The sequence below is a fragment of the Equus przewalskii genome, chromosome 7, assembly GCF_037783145.1.
Source record: "Equus przewalskii isolate Varuska chromosome 7, EquPr2, whole genome shotgun sequence".
NCBI lineage: Eukaryota > Metazoa > Chordata > Mammalia > Perissodactyla > Equidae > Equus > Equus przewalskii.
The window spans coordinates 24812267-24828193 of record NC_091837.1 but is presented as its reverse complement, the minus strand read 5'-3'; the positions used below and the strand labels follow the sequence as shown (position 1 = coordinate 24828193).

General features: G+C 47.7%; 1 protein-coding gene across 4 annotated transcripts; it reads right to left on the bottom strand.

Moving 5' to 3' along the window:
- Positions 1-15: 15 nt before the first annotated feature.
- Positions 16-15899, bottom strand: DDX55 (DEAD-box helicase 55). Of its 4 annotated transcripts, none has more exons than XM_070629254.1 (14): positions 15723-15899; positions 13166-13216; positions 12990-13076; positions 12014-12105; positions 11872-11934; positions 9943-10092; positions 9185-9374; positions 6330-6412; positions 4256-4387; positions 3018-3110; positions 2239-2353; positions 1631-1799; positions 1013-1305; positions 16-780 (listed from the first exon to the last, which is right to left on the bottom strand). In XM_070629254.1, the coding sequence occupies exons 1-14, from the start codon at positions 15828-15830 to the stop codon at positions 607-609; spliced, it is 1800 nt and encodes a 599-aa protein (XP_070485355.1). In that variant the 5' UTR covers positions 15831-15899; the 3' UTR covers positions 16-606. The 4 variants fall into 4 exon arrangements, with proteins under 4 accessions (XP_070485355.1, XP_070485357.1, XP_070485356.1 ...); XM_070629256.1 differs by having other exon boundaries at positions 1631-1745; positions 15723-15893; XM_070629255.1 differs by having other exon boundaries at positions 1013-1278; positions 15723-15890.
- Positions 15900-15927: the final 28 nt, after the last annotated feature.

Here is a 15927-nt window from a genome sequence, read left to right as displayed (position 1 = left end):
ACACTTAAGACACAGTCGATTAGGATATAGTTTATTGAACAGACATAATTTTCTTTCCCAGAAAATGACTTGCTTCCTGTTTTCAGATACTCCCCGATAAGGCAGTACTGGGGACTATTCTTAGAAAAACCCCAGCAACCTCAGCCACCCTGTGCACGTGTTCTGTGCGGTGCATCAAGAGACAACTCAAGTCCAGGGGGAAGGACACCCAGGAGGGCAGGTGCCTGAAAACACAGAAGGATTTTAAAAAGCCTAAAATCAAGTATACGTTACTATCTTTATGTTAAAAAATAAGTATAAAGTAGCCACAGAAAAATTCGATCTTTAATTACAGGCAACCCATAAAATAAATATTGCCATCTATTATTTACACTCAAGTAATTTTACACTTTCTTCTGTTAGACTTCAAGGCTGGTATGTTTCTAGTAAAATATTCAAGAGTGTGAAGCCCCGCCCTTCCCCCCCCCCCGTCTGAAAGGACAGCTCTCAGAGACATGCTGCTGCTCGGGCGTCTGCTGCAGTTCCGATCCGCAGCAAGAGCAGCTGCCGGGTGCGGGCTGGCTCCTGCCCTCCCTGCGCTCCTGCCCTGCACCAGAGGTGCTGGCATCAGCAGTCCTCAGAATCTGAGATCCCCAAATCTGCAGTCTTAGCTCTTCTTTTGCCACTTGTCAACAACCCCTTCTCAAATTCTTCTTCAGTAATTTTGCCCTTTTTAAACTTTTTCAAGAGCCTTGTGTCATTCAGAAGTTCCTCCATGTCCTCGTCTTCAATATCCGAGCCCTATGAGAGGAAACCAGCAAACTCCTGAGTTTCTCAGCACCACCCGCAGGCTGTCATCAGGAACTACATGCTCTCAGACCCGCGTCCACACACAGCGCATCCCCACCCAAGTCACCAACGTAACAGGAATGTGAGGGCCCCAGCAATTCCTATTAAAAGATACTACTGCCATAAAATTTGTTCAGAATTCTAAGATGAATATTTAAGTAATAAAGAAAACTGCAAACTTTACCTCTTCTCTTTTCCTTTTTTCATTCATTTTTTTCTTCTTTTCCTTTTTGGCCTTCTGCTTTGACCAAGCTTTATTTTTTATGAATTTTCTTCTCCCTTCATTTGCTGTCTTCTCTTTTCTTTGTTGCTCCAGTAGTTTCTGCCTCTGCTTTTCTCTGATTTTGTCTTTAAAGGGAATGGTGTCTGTGTTAACGTCCACAGGCACAAAATCTGGAAACTGCTTTCCTCTCAGTTCTGGCATCTTGGGCATCCTCAGCAGAGCAAACCCTCGAGCAAGACGAGCAAAATCAAGATCTAATTAAACCAAAACACCAGAATTAGCACACCCAAAATATGGAAGGTCCCTAACAATGTGACTTTATCTAACGAAATGGTCTTAACAGATTGGGTTTAATTAGAATTAAAATAATTACATCTTTACTAAAAAGGAACACTCGGCAGCCAGTGGCCAGTTTATTCTATCTACTCAAATCCTAGAAAGATTTCCTTTTCAATGTGTAGAGAACATTAACCCTGACATACGCCTAACGTTTTTATAAGACAAAGCAATTTCATACTTGTAAGACCATCACATGTTTAAGATGGTGACACAATTATGTGAGGAAAAAGTCCAACTTACCCTTTAATCTGAAGATGAGGTTGCATTCATGCTTCGCATAAGCCTGGACGTATGACACGAAAGCTTTCATGCCCTTTTCAAACACAGCTCTGTCGGCCAGGGCCATGGACTGGAGCTTTGGAAGAAGGTCCATTGTGTTTTTCTGGAGTTTCATCTCCTGCAGGGGGCACTGCAGAGACCACATTCTCACCTCTAGCTGCAATCTCCTCCCCAAGGCTTCCCCGTCAGAGCCAGTGCCAATAAACCCAAAGGCAAACGATTCATTTTAATCTTAAATCAGAGGACTGGAAGCCCAATCCAACCCAAGTATTCATGGTCCCAAAAGTATTTTAAATTTTTTAAGAAAACTTTAAAATCAAATTTTACATAATCCTGATCTGGAAAGTATGGCAACACTAGTCTGCACTCCCAAGTAGTGTCACTCGGCTGGGGCCGGGCACTGGTGCCTCGCCACAGCCTTCAAGCCAGCCACGTTCCCAAACTTACAGACCCAGCCTGGCCCTGTGAGTCTGCAGCCCCGAATCTCAGTTCCAGACCACCTGCTGGAAAAGAACTTTCCCAGCTCCCCCATCACTGGGCGTTCTACATGAAGAGCGAAGACAGCTTACTTTCTGGTTGATTGCAAGGAAATTGATGTATGACTCTTCCATGGGAAGAAGGAACACGAGCGCACTGCCGCCATGGCCAATGCGGGCTGTGCGGCCACAGCGATGCACGAAAGCACTGTGAACACAGGATGGGACATGGTCACCACGTGATGACGGCTGAGCAGAGGACAGACCTGGAGCTGCCAGACTCCAAAGCTCAATCCCAACCCTGCCGCTTCCTGGTGTTGCCAACAGAAGAGTTGGCGATTAAATATACACTGCAAACCAGACAGGATTTGGTAAGACACTGAACTATAAAATTTTTAAATTTATGCCTATCTGATACAGGTAGGACGTGGTCCTAGTAGGAAATTTGGGAAACAATGAAAAGTATAAAAAAGAAAATAAAAATGACATGTAAGCCATCCACCGAAAAGTAACCATTATTATTGCTCAGGAGTTTATATTTACAGGCATTTTCCTATGTTTAGAAGCACTTGTTAGGAATAATTACTTTGGGAGAATAACTGAAATTTCTATATATGGTGTTATGTATTGTTTTTCTTTAAACATTCTATCTTGTGCATTTCTGCAAGAACTTTACAAAGCATTTGAAAATACTTTTAATTACTGCATAATATGGTATCACTATTGACATCCCAATGAGGATTCACCTGTTGGCCTATTTTTGCTACATAAAATAATGTTTTGACAAATGTCATGTTTATCTTCCTCAGGATCCATACTTCGTTAGCCTAGACTCCTCGAGGGAGAGAGGGGAACATTCCGTCATGCTGTACCTGGCATTGCTGGGAGGGTCGTACTGCAAAACCCAGTTTACTTCGGGAATGTCTATTCCTCGGGCCATGACATCGGTACACACTAAAATCCCACTAGAAATGAGAAAACACCATTCTGAGTAAGGAGGCCACCATTTCCATCACCATCAAACAGTCTTTACTGATCTCAATGACAACAGGGATATACAGGTTCCAGAATCTCTCACAAAAGCAAGTATTTACTAATAACATTTTGATTTTTTTCCTCCTCCTGAGAATCTCTAGCACTTCACAAATTCCCAATGAAAATAGGAGGTGTGGAGAAGACAGTGAAAGAATCCTTAAAATTAGCATATTTCCACTTGAAGAAAGAAACTGCAGTGGGTCTCATCCTTTGTAGCCCTTGAAAAGAACAAGTGAAATTTTCCCTCTCTGACTGAGGGGTAACAGTCAGTTGTATCACTTTGCCCAAAAAAAGTGCTTTTAATGTAGCCAGGATGCTCAGTGATTAAGAAAAACAAAATTAGAGGCCGGCCCCATGCCGAGGGGTTAAGTTCGCGCGCTCCGCTTCAGCAGCCCAGGGTTTCGCTGGTTCAGATCCTGGGTGCGGACATGGCACTGCTCATCAGGCCACGCTGAGGCGGTGTCCCACATGCCACAACTAGAAGGACCCACAACTAACAATATACAACTATGTACCGGGGGGCTTTGGGGAGAAGGAGGAGGAGAAGAAGAAGATTGGCAACAGATGTTAGCTCAGGTGCCAATCTTTAAAAAAAAAATTAATATTTTTATGCCCAAAAAGAATCAAGTCATGGTCATTAAGAGACACAAGTTCCCTGCTCTGTAGTCACTGGCTTGACAGCCAGCAAGCTGGATTTCACGGATTGTTCCAACCGCTCTCTTCACCAGGTCCACAGATAGTGATCAAACCCCCACTGGCCAGGCCCTGGACTAGAAACGGGGGATGCAGGAGTGAACACAATGTCCAGATTCCCGTTCTCATGGAGCTTCAAATCGAGCAGGAAGTCGATAGGTAACTAAGGAAGTGAGTACAGCCGAGTGCAGTGGGGATCAGAGGGGCAGGGGCTCTGAGCACTTACGCAGAGAAGACAGGATAACTGGGTTAGAGGAGGAAGAGGGCTCCAGGCAGGGAAAACAACAGATGCAAAGGCTTAGAGACGGGGAGAAAAGAGCAGGTTCGGGGACCTGGAGAAGTGGACAGCGGTGGAGAGCTGCCATCCAACGAGCCAACCCACCTCGGCAGTTTTCGGAACTCCATGAAGATCTTATTGCGCTTGTATTTCATCTTTCCGTGGATGCACATTATCTTCACGCTCTTCACCAGGGCCTCCAGAGCCTTGCCGTAGTACTCCACACAGGCGCAGGTGCTGCGGGAGGGACAGAGGGCTTAGGGTCATTGGCCATCTTAGTCCTTCCACAATGGGCGGGGTAGGGAGGCCACAGCGCCAGGCGCAGCGGAGATGACCCAGTCCTCTTCGGGAGAATGCAGAGGAGAACAACTACGAATATCACCTACAGCCAAGCTCAAATCTGAAAACCCCTCAGCCCACGAAAGGCCAATCTTGACAAAATCCCTTCAACATGAGTTAAAACCCCAAGGATGTGTTCCCACTGTCTAAAGATGTTCTAGCAAGGGGAATTTCCCTGGCCCTCTGAGAAACAAATTAAACTGAAGTAGTCATTCTTAACAAAAACAATGGCATCTTAAATGTAAATAGTTTTAGAAGATTTCAAAACACTCCTGCTTCTCTTTTGGGGAACTGCTTCTTCCCCCATTAGTGTGATCCCCAAGGGCGTGGCAGATAACCCAAGTTGACCAATCTGATCCTCTCTCCCAGAATTTTGGACTTGGAGTCGAGTCACCCAAGGACAAAAGGGCGCTGGAGCAGGGTCATCCCAATGAGGATGTGCCCTAAAGAGAGAGCCACAGAGCTCTCTGGGGCCGCCCAGATCCAGTCTCCCCTAGGGGCTGGGGACTCAACTTTGTCATTGAGTCTGTGAGCTCCCTATACAGCACCCTTCTAATAAAAGGCTCGCCCTGACCCCCTTTTATTTGGAGGGATTCCAAAGTGATGCCACATCCTTTTGCCGATGAGGGAACTGAAGCTTATGCAGAGGCAGTACAAGTGTGAATGGCAGAGCCAGAACCAGAACCAAGGTCTGATTCCTTCTCCAATGTTCTTCCCACTATACCAGGCTGCAGGAATCCAATTTGGGCTAACTCTTGTCTACTTAAAAACCTCCATCTTAAACATCTGTGCTAAGTGACTGCTCCCAGAGTCTGCACTGGGTCCACCAGGAGTCACAGCGGTACATAATAAAGCACTTTTCACACGGAGGGTCACAGCCCAGAGATCCTGAAAGCAATCTGGTGGGTCCTGAAATTGATTTAATGAGTTTGGACCAGCACTGTTTAAAAATTAGAGCAGAAAAGAAGACACGAGAATGCCTCCCACCCAGTCGAGTGCAGTTTTATGAAATCCTTGTTTCAGTTGTGTGTGAGTGTATACACCAGGGTATATTTTTTAACTGTGGGTCAGTATAGCTAATGCATTTTACTGGTGGAATGGCAGATGGAAAAGAAAAAAAATTCTTTTGGTATTGCCGAAAAACAACGCCACAGGTATATTTGAGGAGGGAAAAGCAAAGGCAAAGAACACACACATCTATCCCTATCTTGCATTTGGACAACAGGACAAAACCCCACAGGGGCAGACACTGGGCTGGCTGACCAAACGCCATTCCCCACCACCTCCTCCTCGGCCTCCCTCACCACAGAGGCTGGGACAGCTGCACATTTTCTCTGCTCTCTTGAACTGAGCGGCTGTGGGTGACCCACTTTTGCCCAGAAAATGAAAGCAGAAGTCAGCTAGGGAGGACGGGTTTCTGAGAAAGCTTTTTGTCCTTCTGATTAAAAAGGATGGATAGAGCTAACACTTCCCTTCTCGCCCCCTCTGCCTTTCCTCCTTTATCTGCTTTCATTGCAGACGGGACAGAGGGTGTGACGGCGGTCATCTTGAAACTATGAGGTGACATACAAGAAGGGGCCAAGACAACTGCAGAAACACGGGCCTTGACATTGCTGAGACATAAACCAATGCCAGGAACGACCTACCTCTGGACTTCTTTTTACAGGAGAAAAATAAACTCCTCCTGCTTGAGCCATAGAAGTTGGGTTTTCAGTTATTTGCAGCCAAAAGCATTCCTTACTGAGAGAATCATCCTAAATGGTCTTCTAAACCTGAGAGCTACATACATCTGGGTGTAGCTGAGCCCCGAGTCTCCTACCACAGAGTCCACAATGATTACCTGAAGAAGACCAGGTGTTTTTCCTGCTTATGATTGCGAAGAAAATGTACCAGCTGATTAAATTTCTCATCTGCTTTACATACCTACAAAATAAAAAGGAAAACTAATCACATAAAAACAAATTTATTGACAGTAACAATCCCCATAGCTATTTTCAGTTTCAGCCTTAAATTTTAAGGAATCTGATTTCTTCCATGACTTTAGTAGAATGTTGATCAGTCTGCCCGGCTCAGAACAAACATCACTGTGAGCTGCTGACACATACAAGTCACAAATCATGTAAGTGAGACACACAGTCATCTAAAGCAGTCGTTCCAAATCCCAATATACAGGCAGCCACCATGCCAGCCACACCATCTCCAGGGTAGATTTTTTTTTAATGCAGGTTGGTGGGCACAGCATACAGATTATGATTCAGGAGGTCCAGGTGTGGACCCAAGAATCCTTATCATTTAAGAGCACCCAGGAGATTCTGATGCACAGCCAGGTTCAGAAATCACTGCTCTAAAGTGAACATAGGTTTCCAGAAAGGAATGTACATAATGAATGTAAAGACCTCCATGGAGACGGACTCCAGCCTCTGAATAAGAATGCTCCGTTCAGGCCTAAACTGGAGAGGAAATCCACCTGGATGCATTCCCTCTTTTTTACCAAAACCAAGTGCTCAGTGGGGAAGTTCTTCTCACACACTCAGACATCTCTAAATGCAATCACTTAAACGAGTGCAAACAGCAGAACGCAACAGTAGCCACAGTGGGTGTCTAAAGCTAACATTTGTTAGTGCTTGCTATGTACTCAGCACTGGCCTAAAAACCTCCATCTGTATTAACAGATTAATCCTCACAACAACCCTATGACGTGGGTACTCCTAGGCCCCATCTTACAGGCAACGACCTGGTGAGTTCATCTAATTCAGGTAGTAAGGGATGAAGCCAAGATATGCACCCGCGCTCTTAACCACTACCCCATCTACTGGACCCCTCCCTCTGCCTGGAAGAGCCAGCCTCCTGCCTTTACAGCCCAGCCTCAGAAATGTCAACGCCAAGGGTGACTCCCACTTCACGTGAGCCTGTCGGACTTCAGCAGCATCCTCCAGGCAGCTGCACTAGAGGTGGTTTCTGACTGCAAACCTGTTCTACCTTCAATTCCCCCATGAACTGACACAAAGGACAGCAGACTCGTCACCCTTACAGTCCACAGCAACATACACTGGTTTTTAAACCAGCCCACTTCTTTGTGAACATGTGGCTGTATTCACGAGCTGAGGAGCCCCTGTTGGCCAAAAGCAAAACCCTAACCCTGGCTGACGATTTAGAGGTGGCTTGTCAAGCGGTGACACTGGCCTGTGGGTTCTCCTGGTTCCCAAATAGTGCTGCCACCCTGGCTGGCCGTGCTCTCTGGATGCCTCCTGGCCCATCCCAGCAATGGGAGGAACGGAAGAGGGTGGCCTCGTTACTAAATAATCACATTTCCAAAAGCCCCCACTGCCCAGGGAGGAACCTACAGGTAGACAGAGAGGGTGGAGTGCTGCAAAATCAGCAATTCCCAGCTGCAGGTCAAAACTACCCAACATCCAGCTCGCAAAGCAGCAGAACGCTGTGGCCTAACAAAGTCTCCTTCGGAGTGAGCCTATCATGTGATTTCCTGTGTGTCACCTGCATGTCTGGCTGTGCCCTTCTCTAACTCAGGACCCAGTGTTTCCCGTGCCTGCACGCAGCACACCCCAGGCACGTGTATAAACAGTTGATTGCTTGGGGGTAGGTGGTCCATACACACTGTCCTTGGAGACTATGCTTAAAATACCTTTCTGCCCACGTTAACTTGCTTACTCACTTACTTGTTGAATGACGAGTATGACCACCCATACCATTTGTCCTGGCTCTCTCCCCAAATGCACTTTAAAATGTGCCACTGGATATCACTTTATAGGTTTACTTTCCTAGAAAACTGCAAGCTAATCCCTAGAGCACCCGTCATCATTACTGTTTGCTTGTTTGTTTTAACTGCTAAGCGTTGCCTTATGTTAGTGGGAACACTATATACCATGTTGATAAAACATACAGACAGTGAAGTTAAAAAATTAAGGAATCATGTTTCGAGTAAGTAGAAACACAAAAATCTAATCAACTGCTAAAACCATTATTACAGTTGATCGTTTAAAAGGAAAAACAGAACTAAGCTTATTGAAAGCAGTTTAAGTCAAAAAGAATTAAGTTTTTTCAATAAACTGCTTTGGGTAGAATACTTGTTTCATTTTTTCCCAAGCTTTATTGAGATATAGTTGGCAAATAAAAACTGTAAATATATTTAAGTATATTACTATATTAAAAACATCTATATCTAGGGGCCAGCCCAGTGGCACAGCGGTTAAACATGCGCATGCTCTGCTTTGGCAGCCCGGGGTTCACTGGTTTGGATCCCAGGTGCAGACATGGCACCACTTGTCAAGCCCTGCTGTGGTAGGCGTCCCATGTATAAAGTAGAGGAAGATGGGCACGGATGTTAGCTCAGGGCCAGTCTTCCTCAGCAAAAAGAGAAGGATTGGCAGCAGATGTTAGCTCAGGGCTAATCTTCCTCAAAAAAACAAAAAAAATCTATGTCACTATTTAAGGTGTACAATGTAATGACTTAATATACATATACATTGTGAAATGATGACCACAATCAAGTTAATTAACACATCCGTCACCTCACATAGTTACCCTTTTTTTGGTGACAACACTTAAGACCTACTGTCTTAGCAAATTTCCAGTATACAACACAGTATTGCTAACCACAGTGCCCACGCTGTCCCTCAGACCCCCTATCGTTATTACTGACCACAGGAACCAGTGAGAAGCAGCTCCAGGGCTCACCATGTAGTAGTTCTCCAGGCGGGAGGGGGTCTTCTGGGTGCTGCTGGCGGCCAGGCCCTTCTCCTTCACGGAGATGCGGACAGGGTTCCGGAGGCCGGCTCTCACCAGGTTCTCCACTTCCTGCGTCTGAGTGGCAGAGAAAAGGCCGGTTCTCCTCTGCTTTGGCAAAAACTCCAGGATGGTGTTTATGCTAAAAAAGAGGGCTCAACCTTAACCCCCTCATTTATCAGCATCATCAACAAATAGTGTGTTATGATACTAAACAGGTATTTAAAAAGACTGGAAGAGAAACTATCACAATATTTAGAGTTGCTATTACTGGAAGGTGAGATTATGGGTGATTTTTATTTCTTCTTTATACTCTCATTTTTCCAAGGTTTCTCCAATATAAGCATATAATTATACTTTTATAATATAGGGCAATGAAAAGAAGAGAGCGCAATTAAGACACAAAACTTTTTGAGACTAAAAACCATTAAACCATACCCTTTAAAGGGGTGAATTATATGATATCTGAATTATATCCCAATAAAGCTGTTTATTTGAGAAATACACAGACACAAACCTTTTAAGAAACCATGAAGGAAAATGCATCTTAAGAAAAAAGAACTGGAATTTAAATTGTGAGGTAGAATTTGAAAGGCCAAACAACCGAATGATCTGAAACTCACACGTGGCTAATAAAGACAGGAAGTAATAAAGGAATTCTATTTTGCTCTCCTTTGCACCCAAAGCTGGTGAAGTCCTAAGTCCAGTACCTTGCCTCAAACCCCATGTCCAGAAGTCTGTCTGCTTCATCCAAAACCAGGACGTCAAGGGCCCGCACACAGCTGGCCAGAGCCAGGCCCTCGGCCTTCCTGCGGAACATGTCCTCCAAGCGGCCTGGAGTCGCCACGATGATGTTCCCACTTGGAAAACAAGGTTGACATTTACTGCACTCTCTGGGTCTTGGGAATATTTATGATTCCAAATACCAAGTTTTGTATCCCCCAAGGGTCACCTCAATCCCGGGGAAGAGAAAGAAGAGCAGAGAGTGGGAGGAGAGTGTGCTGCGGGGGAAGCTGGGCCACGAGGGGGCAGATCTGGGTTCCAGGCTAACACCTAGGCCGGGGAGCAAACTCTGGCCCATCGGCCGAATCCGGCCCCCAACTGTTTTTGTGACATTTTACTGCCACACAACACTTCATTCACGTGCTGTCTGTGGCGGCTTTCATAGTACGACAGGAGAGCTGAACAGCTGTGGTCCAGCAGCACAGACTGTGAGGTCCACAAAACTAAAATATTTACCGTCTGTAAAAGACAGAAAAGGTTTGCCAACCCCTGACCTAGAGCAAGTTACTCAACCACTTTGGGCCCCAGGTAACTCAGCTATAAAATGAGGGTGTTAACAGAATGAGCGAGAATTTTAGGTAACGATGACAAACTGGCAGACTGAAGGCCAAACATGACCCCATAAATTGGCTGACCTTCAAGATGGTTTTTTGTGAAATGTGAATCACATGCCAACAGTTTAAAAAATCTGGAGATCACACACAGAAACCTAGAACTCCACATTCTATTTAAAAAATTCAAAATCTGGCAATACTGAGCTGAGGGTCCTGCAAGACAAGTACCAGCTGGAGACGAGTATCCGGGTATAAACTAGCCAGTCCCTCCCATCAGCACCTCCTCACATTTATCCTCACGCGTTGATATTAGCCTGCGCCCTGGAGGAACCTGAGTGGGGGACTCCTGCTGGAAAGGATCTCACGTTATAGCTGGGACAGAGTGAGCACTCAATGAAGGACAGATCTCTTTATTAAGGTTCACTAACAACCTGGGCTCAAAACCTATCACTGCTCATTTCAAACCTTATTCATGGCGGGACTGAGTAAAATCCAAAGGACTGATGGCCACCATGTACTTCAACACTTATTCTGAGTGCTTACTAAACGCCTGCTGCGTGTTTAGCCCCACGCTAAGCTCTGAAGATAAAATGCTGCAAGACAGACACCACCCCGACTTTCCCGAGCCCCCCAGCGATAGGGAAGAGGCCAGCCCACACAGGACCCAGGAGAAAGCCAGGTCACCACAGCAGTGCCAGGCTTGGGTGGGAGGGTGGTGGCAGTGGAGAATGGAGGCCTCGCAGGCCCTGTACAAACATTAGCATCTACCCTAAGGGCCAGCAGGAGCCACTAAAGAGTTTGCAATGAGTGAAGTGGCCTGAAAAGGCCACTTTGGTTGCTATGTGGAGAGTGGATTATAAGAGGGCAAGAGTCAAAACACAGAAGAGAGAGCAAGCTGCTGCAGGAGCCCAGGAGAGAAATGAGCGGGAGAGGTGGCGAGGGAGAAAGGGTGATGGTTGGAGAGAGGCTTTGGAGAGGAAAGGAAGGATTTGGTGATGGTTAACTGTGAGGCGGGAATGGAGGGGACGGTGAGGTGTCAAGGCTGACTCTCAGACTTCAGGAGCACACCTGCATAGACAGATGGACGGGAAACTCCAGAGGACGGGCACGTCTGGGGAGGAAAATTCCAAGCCGCATTTAGACATTTTTGCAATGGCTGTGAGATGCCAGGCAGGTAAGTGGCGTCTGTGGGTCTGAGGCTCAGGGCGAGGTCAGGGACCACCGTGGGAGGGATGAGACCACTTAGATCACACACTGATTCCTGTTTGGTTCAGTGCCGAGAGCAGAAGCAAGCAAACTTACCCCTGTTCCTTAAACCTCGCAACATCTTCTCCAGGTTTCCTGCCTCCAATCCAGAGAATCTGGCTAAAACAAGAAACAGGTGTTGGAGCAAGTCAGGCAAAATCAAAGCTGGTGGCTAAGAGAGACACTGCATCCGAGTTACCTGAACTGCGGGAAGGGCTTCGTGAAATGCGACAGGACCTCATCTATCTGAATAGCCAGCTCTCGCGTGGGCGTGATGATGATGGCTCCAACCTGCCCACGTGAGGGGACGAACACGATGAGCAGTGCTCCGGGCTCGCAGAGCTGAACACACATGCCCCGCACCCTCCACCTCACAGAGGAAATCCCCAGAGAAGCAGCACTTCCTGGGCTTTTCCAGCAGCATCTGGTCTCAGTGCACATCAACTCCCTTGAATTTCAGTCAGCTCTCATTATTTGCAGTAGTCCTGTTCCATAAAGTCACCACGAACACCGAACTAGCGAATACTGAACGACTGCTCCCAGGGCAAATACAGGGTTAGGTCCCCGTGAGCCTCCGCTCACATTTCTGTCACCCGATCCACACATAACCTGGTTTACCTGTGCTTCTGTTTAAAGACGCCTCGCTCAATACATACTGTTGATTCACTAACGTTGAACTCTCTGCCAGAAGCACTGTCACTCGCGCCTGGACGAAGCTCATCTAACCCAAGTGTTTTCTCTCCGAGGCCCAGCACAGCCTCCCTGCTCTCAGGAACACTAGGCGGCGCTTCAGTACCATGTTTGGGGGCCATTTTAACAGTGAAACCACCAACAAAAATGCAAAAACCATGGCAGTCAGGAGACCATGAAAATGACACCTGTTTATAGCTGAAACAAGAAGGCCGAGCGCTGCCTGGTTCACACTCAGCTGGGGACGTGCACATCAGGCAACTCCAATTTCTCACTGCTCTGCACAAGTCCGTGAATGAGCACGAAAGCACAGAGGGTACCGATTTGGGGGCTCCGAATAAGTTTTACTGAATAAGCAAATTCACAAATACAGCATCCGTGACTAATGAGGATAGACTTTCTTTCCCCCCAAGCTTTTGACTAGCTTCTTACTCAACTGTGAACTCTCCCATGAGTAAGTAAAATATATCACCAGCTCTCCTCACCTGACTCTTTTTTAACTTCTCTTCCCTTCTCAGAAGAATCTCCAGGATGGGGATGACAAAAGCAAGGGTTTTGCCACTACCTGTGACCTGCGGGGGAGAAAGTCTTGGTTGGCTTCCCCTCACGGTTCACTCTGGAGGGAAGGCAGGAGGGCGCTGGCCTGACACGAGGTACTCACCGCTTCTGCAGCAACGTCTTTGTTTTTCAGGAACAGAGGGATGGTTGCAGACTGAAGAGAGAGATGGCAAAGCACTGGTTAGAGAACGCCAGGACTCCAAGGATGAGGCCAAAAGCCCTAGAACCTACGGGGTGGCCTCGGTGGATCCCACCACAATGTGGACTCCGAGTGGAGTCACCACAAGGCACCCCAGAGGGGTGGGCTCCAAGGTAACAAGTGAAGGGTGTCTGCACAGACGGTGGAGGGGAAAGCGGGCGGAGACGGGATTCAGGAGTCCTGAGTTCTAGCCCTGCCTCGCCTACCTTTCCTCTCTGGACCAGGAAGAGTTTGAAGACACTGAGTTTAAGGTCCCTTGCAGCTCCAGTATCAGAGAACAATGCTTCAAGTAAGCCTTCTCATTGTAAACGCTGCGCAGGACCTCCAGCGTTACGAGAAGCCCGGCCCTTTGCTTTCAGCCATCAGTGGCTAAACTGGAAGCAGACATAGGTTGTGGCTTCGAGGTGACCCCTCCAGGATTCCACCCCTGGTCCCCAGAGCCTGAGCTCACCCCATCACAGCACATGTCGGACTTTTCTAACTGTCTCTGCACAAGGGGTTCTCAATCTGGGTGATTTCTGTGCCCCCAGGGAACACCTGGCAATATGGGGGGGTGGGGGGGGGAGTATGTACTACTAACACCTAGTAGGCAGAGGCCAGGGATGCTGTTAAACAGCCTACATGGCGCAGGACAGCCCCCACAGCAAAGAATTACCCAGTCCAAAATGTCAACAGTGCAGAGACTGAGAAACCCTGCTCTAGGCCACTGCTGTCCAACAGAAATATGAGCCACACAGGTGATTTTAAATTTCTAGTGGCCATGTTAAGAAAAGTAAAATGAGGTTAAATAAATGTAATGATACCTTTTATTTAACCCAATCTATCCAAACTATTCTCACATCAACATGTAATCACTATTTTTAAAACTAATGAGATATTTTCTATTCTTCATCATACTAAGCCTTTGAAATCCACTGTGCATTCTACACTCAGAGCACATCTCAATTTGGACTCCCCATATTTCAAGTGTTCAATAGCCACATGTGTCTAGTGACCACCGTAGTGGACAGCACAGTAGGAGACGAACCACCTCTGATGGCAGACTGGATCTCGTTTGCATACATTCCCAAGGCCTGGCACACGGCCCTCCCAAGTTTTATCTCCAGCCCTGCCTGCTGCCTCCACGGCTTTCCTGAGGATCTCATCGGCATCTCAACTGAACATGTCAAAACAGAACTCTCCTGAATTTCCCTCTGAAATTCACATGTCACCACTCCCAGCCTTCCTCATCTGGGTAAATGGTACCACCATCCACTCAGCCAATAAGGACACCACCCTCAGAGTCCCTCTAGATTCCTCTTTCAAGGAACGCTAAAGCTGTCTCAACCTTGACGTCTCCATGTCCACTGCTTCCTCTCTACTCCAAGCCACCACCTCTCTCACTGGACAACGGCCTCCCAACTGACACCCTCGCTTCTTCTCTTAATGCTCCAAAGTCCGTTCTCTACACATCAGTCACATCCCTTGCCTTCTTGCACAGCTTCCCATGTAAGATGTCTTCCCACTGCATTTAGAATGCAAGCCAAGCTCCTACATGACCCTGCACAACCTGGACCCCGCTTTCATCTCTTACACTACTCACCATGCTCCAGCCAGAAAGGCCTTCTTTCTGTTCCTCCAAGCTCACTGTCCAGCCCCAGGACATTTGCACTGGCATTTCTCGCTGCCAGAATCCCCCTTCATCACCCCACAGCCAGCTCCTTCCCAATCATTCAGGTATCAGCTCAATGACACCTCCTCAGAGAGGCCTTCCCCAACACCCTGTCCTACCTCCTATCCTGTCCCTTCTTGTCACTATCTACCACATCAGTCTGTTTTGGCTCCTTCCTAACACTTAGGAGCTGAAATTATCTTATTCTATTACTCCTTTCTCTCTTCCCTGCATTAGAAAATAAGGCCCGTGAGTGGGGACCAACACTGCAAAACCCCCCCAGAGCCTAGAAAAGTACCTGATACGTTTGTTGAGTACGTCCTCAACAAACATTTCTTGAATAAGCTGGACGCTTCACTTAGCCCACATAACAACAAGAACAACCGCAGGTAACATTTATGAAGCTCCCATAATGCGTCCAACACTGTCTTATGAAATTCCCACAATAACCCTATGAGGCAGGTAATATTCTGGTCATTTCACAGAGAAGGGAAATGAAGCACAGAGAAGTTAAGTCTTTTGCCGGAGGTGCAGAGCCAGGATATGAACTAGGCACTGAGGCCCCAGCGCCCGGGGGTGGGGAGGAGTGAAGACCCGGGCACAGGTGCGCCGCCGCCTGCCGCCTCTGCCTGCCCGGATCAGTAGCCAGCGCGGCATCAGTGGAGTCTGGGCGGCAGACGCCCCGGCTGGCGGGGAGAGAACCCCAGGATGCGAGCCTGATGCTCACACCTGCCGGCCACGTCCCACTAAGCGGGTGCCTGGCATCCGCCCCTGCGAGCGGAAGACCCTCCTCCCCGGCCGCGCCGGTACCTGCACCGGCGTCATGTACGGGAAACCCAGCTCCCGCAGCACACCCAGCACCCCCGGGTGCAGCGGCACCGGCAGCGACTCCCAGGACCCCTCCGTCACGTGCTCCATAGCGCGCCGCCGCCGCCAGCCGGACGCTGCCGGGACGCCGCCAGCAAGTACTTCCGCTTCCGGCCGCCGCCAAGGCCGGGCGGGAACCGTGCTCGAG

Excerpts from the sequence above, each read along its gene's own strand:
- DDX55 (XM_070629254.1), bottom strand. The coding sequence starts at position 15,830 with ATGGAGCACGTGACGGAGGGGTCCTGGGAGTCGCTGCCGGTGCCGCTG. Across the intron at positions 4,388-6,329 it reads AAACACCTGGTCTTCTTCAG|CACCTGCGCCTGTGTGGAGT; the intron begins GTAATCATTGTG and ends TCCCTCCCGCAG. Across the intron at positions 2,354-3,017 it reads GACCCTCCCAGCAATGCCAG|TGCTTTCGTGCATCGCTGTG; the intron begins GTACAGCATGAC and ends CTGTGTTCACAG.